The sequence below is a fragment of the Sinocyclocheilus anshuiensis genome, unplaced genomic scaffold (genome assembly GCF_001515605.1).
Source record: "Sinocyclocheilus anshuiensis isolate Anshui unplaced genomic scaffold, SAMN03320099.WGS_v1.1 scaffold1763, whole genome shotgun sequence".
NCBI lineage: Eukaryota > Metazoa > Chordata > Actinopteri > Cypriniformes > Cyprinidae > Sinocyclocheilus > Sinocyclocheilus anshuiensis.
Window position 1 is genome coordinate 263,084 of NW_015549683.1, and position 9,130 is coordinate 272,213.

The window sequence follows — 9,130 nt, forward strand, 5'->3', positions numbered from 1 at the left end:
TGATTATCTAATCAAAATAAAAGCGCAGCGCTGAGTCTAGGAGAACTCACCGGTATCACACACACTCCGGACGCGTCACATTCAACTCAAGCAGGTCTAAAACAGTTTATTTACATTACATTAACAACGATTCGGGACCAATATAATGTAATTTAAAAGGAAAACTATGTGAATGGCGCTCTGTGGCGTGGCAGGATTTTCTGTAACACTCTGTTGGACAGATGGCCAGTCCATCATCCATCACAGACTTTTGTTGGCAAAAATAACAAAATCATAATATTCATATCACAGTGATGGTGTGTGTGTGTGTGTGTGTGTGTGTGTGTGTGTGTGTGCGTGCGTGCGTGCGTGCGTGCGTGTGTGTGTGGTGTGTGTGTGTGTGTGTGTGTGTGTGTGTGTGTGTGTGCGTGTGTGCGTGTATACAGACAGCCAGTCCATCACAGATGCTGTTTATATATATTGTAAAACTTGTACATCCTTGTTACATCCCTTAATAACGTTCTTCCATATCTTGGCTTGTTTTGATACGTTCCTCTCTGTGTTTTGTTGCTCACACATGTAAATAACATAAATCAGTCCAGTTGCAGTAAAATGGAATAGCAACATTTCTACCAAGTGATACATTTCTACTATCATACTGCCAAGCCCAATGTATTACAGCACATGTAAGTGAAATATAGAGAATAAAAAAAGAAAGTACCATAGGGAGACTACATCAACAGGTATGAATGTGAGTCCACCCACTGAGAAACAGCAACACAATTTTCCCCAACAAAACTGCCTAGATGAATGGCTGACAAGGTGTTAATAGCAGGTCACAGATTCTTTAGCATTATGTAATGTTTCCCCAGCAGACTGGTAAAATGATGAAGGGAAATGAGCCTTTGGTTTTATAGTTTCTGGTCACCTTTTGCTCCTCTACCCAGGCCCAACATCCGTGCATACATGCCCTTTTTCCCTTCTTCCCTTCAGCTTTTCACTGCAAACCATGACATCAGTTTCATCCATGTGTGGGAAAAAATCTGGGCCCCTCGCTTCTGAAAGGGACACGGATACACGCCAAGTGCTGTGTACAGGGGCTATTTTAAGAAGCTGTAAATATGGGAACTTCCTCTGTGTAAGGGTATCTCATATCCCAAATGATCGTTTTACATTATTAACAACAAGCTTCAAGCACAGTAAGCCATGCTGCCATATGCTTGACTTTGTATTCACTAACTAGGACAAACCAGTTGTCCTTAATTATATTAAACTGAACATATAATGACTGTTTTCTCGCTCTGTTTTAGATGAGGATTGTGAGGACAGTTAAAAGTCAATGTCAACATAAATTTGACCCTATTTACTTTCTTAATACATGTTTGAGACAGGCACCCCAAGAATGCGCATATTCCCAAGCCCTTCACTGGAAACTATCCTCAGCTGTATATACATATACACACACACACACTAAGTGGACCATTTCAAAAGGCCAAACACTGACCATTTGAAATCATGTTAATGTAATATGGTTGCAACAATGTAAATGTAAAAAAGAGCTACTACTGAATAGATTTAGGTGGTGTTGAGGCTAAACTTGATCTTTAGTCTGTACATCCTAGTCCCGGTCAATATGGCCTAATTAACAGAAATTATACCAACATTTATGTCCGTCTCTATTCTGGTAAGGATCACCCACTTGTTTCACCAGAAATCTAATCAATTTCTCATGGATAAAATCCCACCCATCCCATCACAGAATTAAAACAGGCTGCATATGTCATTTCATGTTCATTTTAAAGACACGTTTAAATGCAACAATCTTTGACATTTAATTGACATTAAAACTTGGTCCTTTTTGTACTGCATGGCCACTGAATTAAGGTATTTGCTCTATATTTTTGTAAGTGCATTCCTTTTTTAACAGCTATTCGACTACCTTTATTTACTGAGGTTTGTGTCATCCTAAAATTGATTAACTGTTGGTTTCAAACAGGCGTTCCTACTAGGGATGCGCCGATCTGATATTCATATCGGGTATCGGCTCCGATAGTGCCATTTTTCTCGGATCAGGTATCGGTCAGAGAGAGCCGATCCAAATCCGACATTGTGTGTATTGTGTTTGTGGCTGTCAGTCATTCGTTCAGCCTTTAAACCCTAGTCTCGTTCGGTTACAGCAGTCAGCTCGGTAAAGTTCTCTCCAAGTCAAGATCATTCTGTGTTCCCATTATACTTGATTTGTAAATACATGTCTATGATTTTGCAAAAAGGACTTTATCTTCTTGCCGGAGTTTATTGTTTTGTTACTTGCTATCGGGTGTCTGTGAGAACAAAAACTGTTAAAAGAAAGGCTCAATAACTGTTGCACAGATATAATACACTACGCAAAAGAGCGAGCGAGAGTCTTACATAACATGCAAAATTGATGACCTACATGTAAACGATCTACTTTGTTGTATTTTCCTGTAAAAATAACGGAGTTCCTTTGGAATTCTTCAGCTTTTAAGAACTGCCGGGTTTTCCTGTAGTAGGCGGAACTAACGCGCAAACGACCTGTAAGATATAAACTCACAATTCTGAGAACATATCAGTCAGTTTATTTTTTATTCAGTGGCGGAAACGGGCTTCCATACCAAGGTGTCCATAGAGGGTTGACTGTATAAAAACAGTTCGTGCTGCACTGTATTTTTGTCCTATCGTATCTATCATATGTTGTTGCCTTATTAAAAAATATGCTATACATTTAAAAGAAATGTATTTTAATTTTATAGTATATACTTATATATAAATACATTCATGAATGTTTTTAATGAATGGATTTTATAATAATACAAATAGCAATGTGTAACATTTTACCATATTTAGTGCAACACTTTTATTTGTTCCCCACAAAATATTGTTTTTTCACTAAATATTTGGATTTCTAAAATTATTGTGCACTGATTTTTCTAGAATAACTTTTGCTGCGAAATTATCCACTAACCTAGTTTATGATACATTTTTGTCATAGATTATAAATATACATAGGCCTATATTTTTTCATATTTGTTTATTTTATTTTTCTTAATAATGAAGTAGTCTGTATCTAGTAGATTGTGAAAGAATGATTATCAGTTCCACACACAGAGATATATAAATTCTACATTTATTTAAATGAGGGAAAAAAAACTTCACTGGTATCGGATCAGTATCGGCCAATACCAAACCCTAGGTATCGGAATCGGAGGCGAAAAAGGCGGATCGGAGCATCCCTAGTTCCTACTCCACTTTTGTTCTGTACCCAGCTGTATCGTCATTTGATACATCACAAATCCACTGTCTTCACTCCCACAATTTGCATCTACATGAAGTTTCAAAATGACGTACTCAACTTTGTTGAATCACCATTGGTGTTCGCTAATGATGCTTAAAGTCACCAACCCTTCCATTTGTTTTGCCCATGCAAATCGCTATCAGTGTGAACTGAACTTTTTACAGCAACTTTCTTGTTTGGAACTGAAAAGAAAATTGCAGAAATTTGTAAAAAAAAAATAAAAAATTATTTGAAGGCCCTGCTGAAAAGACCAGCATAATGGGTTAAATCTCTGTAAGGTCTGTAGTGCATGCAGGGAGGCACTTTCTTTTGACACCGTTCTTATATAGATTATTACATGCTGCTAGCTGTCACTGCGTCGTTTCCTCTTTATGCGCATGTTTGTGTTGTCTACCACCAATGTCTGGTCTTTATCACTCACTGTACGACACTTTCATGACCCCTGCTCTAGGATGTGTTAATCCTCACTAAACTTTGTGCCTGTTTGCCTGACTATCAAAGAATGAATAGCTGCTACAAACCAGGGCCAATAAAGGATAGCTGGCCTATGTCTTGGCTGATTTGTTTGATTTGTTTATTTGAAGAATGAAAATATATATCCTCCCTTAAGGTATATCCTCTCCCTTTAAGGTATACAATAAATCTGATACTCTTTAAACATTTTCATTTTACAACACTTTTTGTTTTTTTGCATTTGGCTGCTGGCCTGTGACTCAGTGGATGATGGCATGCAGACAAACTACTCATCTGACTTGAAGCCAACTGCCTTAAACAATGTACAGTGGGTACGGAAAGTATTCAGACCCCCTTCAATTTTTCACTCTTTGTTATATTGCAGCCATTTGCTAAAATCATTTAAGTTAATTTTTTTTCCTCATTAATGTACACACAGCACCCCATATTGACAGAAAAACACAGAATCGTTGACATTTTTGCAGATTTATTAAAAAAGAAAAACTGAAATATCACATGGTCCTAAGTATTCAGACCCTTTGCTCAGTATTTAGTAGAAGCACCCTTTTGATCTAATACAGCCATGAGTCTTTTTGGGAAAGATGCAACAAGTTTTTCACACCTGGATTTGGGGATCCTCTGCCATTCCTCCTTGCAGATCCTCTCCAGTTCTGTCAGGTTGGATGGTAAACGTTGGTGGACAGGGTCTGAATACTTTCCGTACCCACTGTATGTATGTTCAAATAGTTGTTACTCAGTTAAACAAATGAGAAGCATACATAAAAACACATGTTAGAGCCCTGCATCTGTGGTTGTCAGCAGGAAAACACTTTAAATGATGACTACTTGGAGAAAACGAAGTAAACATGAAAGTATTTAACAAAGGCTACAACAGAGCTGCATTAGTTGTCACTCATTCAAAGTGAAGATCACTAAAAAGATGTATAAAGAAAAGATTTCAAAATAACACCATTTGTCTACTTTTATTTTAAACTGTCAATTGTTGCTATTAGTTAAAGAAATAACATTCTGTTATTATTGTTCTCATTACAGTATATGTAATGAAATAAAAAATGAAATAAATAGTTCATAGATATTAGCTGCCATCTGCTGGTAAGATTGTGCCATTAAGTGCAAACTGCCGTCTAATGGTTGTGTATAATAGTATGCTAAAAGATCCACCAGGCCACCATCAAGAACATCAAACTCTGAAGTTCTTAGACAATTGATACTTAATTTCTAAGACTCTTTATTGAAAGACTTAATTCACATTTAATTTAAACTTTTATATAATGTTAGTTAGTCAGACCAAATGTTTCTCAGAGTCCTCATTTCTGAACGAGAAATAATTGTTCCCTCTCTGTTCTCATCAAGGTCCTGGGAAAGCCACAACCTTACCAACTCTGCATAGCTCAGAAGCCAGTGGCCACCCCTCTCTCATCGTGGGAGTTACATTTCCTGTTTAACTCTGAAAATTACTGGAACAGTGTCCTTTCTCATGGAATTTTCCAAAAGATGTAGGCCTAATAAATGACAACCCAACAATATTATTAAGTATTATAACAGAATGACAGTATTATATTCAACAAATTAATAGAGTTTGAAAGAGGTTATAGATTAATAATAATGTCACAATTCTGCAGTAGAAACTTAATGTTGTAGATTTATAATAAAGAAGTATAATTTCATAACTGAGTAATATCACGTATGCAGTATGCACAATTGCAAATGTGATGTTTTTTTACACATCAAGAAATTATGAATAAATACATCTTTCCAAAATGATTTTCCAACAACAAAAATTAGAATCAACCCAAATTTTCCCTAAGCAATGCACAAAGCATGTTTGTGTAAATCTGTTAACAAATTCAATTAACATAGTTTGAGTGATTAATTCAATTACTCACTCATTAAGACAATCACTTGTCGCCAACTATTGGTGGGACACTGCTGGAATGATGCACGGACTAATCAGCAGCCATGACCACAACTATGTTTTGTTTTTTTAGATTTAAAATGATAAAAGCATTACAAGTAATGTCAGTTATGCAATGAGATTACTTTTTTCAAGTAACTAGTAAAGTAGCACATTACTTTTAAATTTACAAGAAAATATTCTTTTTCGAATAAGTAAGTTAATTTGTTTTTTTCCATTTATTCACTGACGCCTCTCTTTTCCCTGGGTTGAGAGACATTAGGAGTGAGGTGCAGAGGCACTTTACACCCTGAGGCTTATTAATTTCACTTTTGGTGTGAAAGGGCCAGAGGGCCTTTGGTGTTTACAGTTGCCAAAAATATAACTTTTGGGTTTTGTGTTATAAAAAATAAATAAACAAGCCCAGCTCAGGTGACAAAAAGTAACAAAAAAAGTAATGTAATGCATTATTTTCTATAAAAAGTAACTAAAGCAAACAGTTACTATTTTATTATGGAGTACCGCAATATTGTAATGCATTACTTTTAAAAGTAACTTTCCCCAATACTGCCAAGAGATATAGGCTGTCTCAAATCTCAAACTCTCCAAGTAGACACTTCAACTGATTAAGTATTTTGCGACCATTAAAAATTATGTTCTATAGTATGAATGATAAGTGCAATATGAATATAATCCAGACATACTACATTCGTCATGTTGTCGTTATCACATGGCCAACAATCAGTTCAAATAGTAGGTCATCCGGGTACTTTTTATGAATACTGTGAATTTGGACATAGGCCTACTACTAACTTTCACTTACTATACTAGGGAAGAATCAGACATTCCAGATGCAGCCCATAGTGTTTAAATTTATGACACTTTGTGGACCCGATACGTTCCCAACCCTGGTCCTGGAGGCACCCCAACACTGCACATTTTGCATGTCTCCTTTCTCTGAGGCACCAGTTTCAAGTCTTGGAGTCTCTACTAATGAGCTGATGACCTGAATCAGGTGTGTTTGATTAAGGAGACATACAAAATGTGCAGTGTTGGGGTGCCAACCCAGGACCAGGGTTGGGAACCACTGCGTTAGTGGATCATGTGCATAGGTAGTGTGATAATGAACTACACTCATAGTTACTCTGCTAGGATACCTGTGAGGGGAACTGACGTCACACATCCACTAAAACTCACCTTGGCACCAGACATGGCATAAACGGCTCAGAAAAAAAAGTTATTTCCGAGAGATGCTCAAAAAAGCATTTGTTTAAGATACCACTCGTTTTTATGTTCTGTGTCTAATGCTGTGACATTTTGAACTGTTGAAATACTTACCATACACTATATTACTAGTATAGTCACAAAATAAGCGAGACACCCACCTTGCAGACTGCTGCTTTGCCACTGAACTCTTGTCTTGTGAATTGTCCCTTGAGCGGAAAACACCGCGGAAGATCCGTTATTCCCCATCAGAACACTTTGCAGTTTAACAGGTTACGAATCTAATGCAACTGAATCATTCCAAAAAGCCGTCACAGAGCTGTCTGATCTCGAGACAGGCTGCGGTGGATACTGCGGAGGAAAACCGAAAACCCGCCTAAATTCAGTTTGAAAGCTAAAAACGTCTCACACGTGCATGTGTGTATCTGTCGCGAGCTGTCCAATCGCTGTGTCCGGCTCCTCGTGGGAACGCCCCAACGGTCCGGTCCTGACAAACACGGCCGCTCCCGTCAACGCTGCGGGGAATGTGTTCAAATGTTGCTGCCTATATTCGATTCATTGGTGAATGTTTTTAAGATGAATCGCTTGTTGTAATCCTCATTCGTAAGTCCCTTTCGATAAAAGCGTCTAAATGAATTGTGTAGGCATTGGTTCTGTCCAATAGTTTGCATAAGATCTAATTTAACAAACAATTGAGCAATTAATTAAAGACTTTTAAAAGTCTGTATTGCCTATATGAGACCTGAAATGACCTGCCCTGGTAAGAATGGGCTTGATAAATATGGCTGTATATAATGGTTTAAAAGCTACATTTTAAAAGCACCTAAAAGCTACATTTGGCTGTGTGTAATGGTTTAATATTATATTTATAGCATTTAGCTCAGAACAAGAAGATGCATCTGTACGGCCTACATATTATAGTTTTGTAGTATAATTATAATTATAGATGCCACCAAATGCTGGCATGATCCTGATCATCAAGGAGAAGGTACTGGATTCATATTCTGACAAGTCTAACTTGTTCCCTGGTAAGAATGGGCTTGACGCTTTCTCCTTTTCTAATCAGTGGAGCAACTGAGCTCAAGTGTCTCTGAAATTGAAATTAGACCTTTTGCATTCACCAGTCTTTCCTCTGAGGGCCCGTGAGAGCTCGTTAGATCTGGCCATGATTTCACCTTGATTTTGGTTTCATGTTGTTTATATAGGGGAGTGCCATCTATAAGTACAAATTCGCTCTTAATGCTCTTGATTCCACTTTTAAGAATGTATTGTAGTTATAAAGGTAGGAGGTTTACAAACGTTTTCCAATTTGTTGATTTCTGTGAAGTGTAAGATTAAATTTTGGTGCTATGTCCTTAATATTAGATTTCCGTTTCTGTAAGCATTGATAAAAATAAACAAATAATTGTGATCAGTATATGTAGCATGTGAATAAAATGTATCGGTTTAGCAGATTTAAAAGGTAATTTTGAAGCAGTGCTACACTTTTCACATTGGTAAAATTTTACATGTGACATCAGCAAACTCACACACTCTAGTAGTTATATATTAATTTTGGTTTGAAACTTTGTCCACCTGTTTTCATTAAATCATACTGTGTTTTTAAGGACAAGTTATATGGATGTATAAACAAAATTCAGCAACTTTAAATAAGATACTGTACATTTGTCAACAATAGTTGACAATTATGTAAAAAAAATGTTTAAAGCTTTAATGATTGTCAGATAGCCTATGCTATAACAACAACATTTGATGTCTTAACGGTAATGTATATGGAAAAATAGATTATAAGTTATATGTGAAATATTGAAAATATATATTTTTTAGTTTATAGTACTTACTTCAGTCTAATCCAAAACTCTAGATATAGGATACAGCAAGATAAATTTTACTTAATAACGCAAGAGGGCGCTCTTTAATCGCCTTTGGATCTTTAGGGTACATTTATACACAATTGTGTTTTTTTTTTTTATCTTAAAGTGCCTTCATAAACAGTAATGCACTGTCTGGATTTTCACGAAATGTATAGACCTTAGCCAAAACTGTGTCCTACAGATTTTTCATCTTAACCAGTTCAGGAGAAATTAAAAACTTGTAAGTAACATAATTGTTCAATTTTATATATTACAGCAATATGTTTGTAAATCAATAAGAAACATATGCAACGCAAGACCCCTACACTATATAGACATTGAGAATATAGTACACAAATGTCAGAATATTTCATTCCGAACAATAGACTGTAA

General features: G+C 36.4%; 1 protein-coding gene across 1 annotated transcript in view; it reads right to left on the reverse strand.

Moving 5' to 3' along the window:
* The window catches only part of LOC107660426 (E3 ubiquitin-protein ligase NEURL1B-like), a 72,732-nt gene extending 65,381 nt beyond the window's left edge, over positions 1-7,351 (reverse strand). Inside the window, exon 1 of the mRNA XM_016449724.1 lies at positions 7,046-7,351. Within this exon, the coding sequence (XP_016305210.1) occupies positions 7,046-7,133 (88 nt within the window). The 5' untranslated portion in view covers positions 7,134-7,351. The remainder of the gene's footprint in view (positions 1-7,045) is intronic.
* Positions 7,352-9,130: the final 1,779 nt, after the last annotated feature.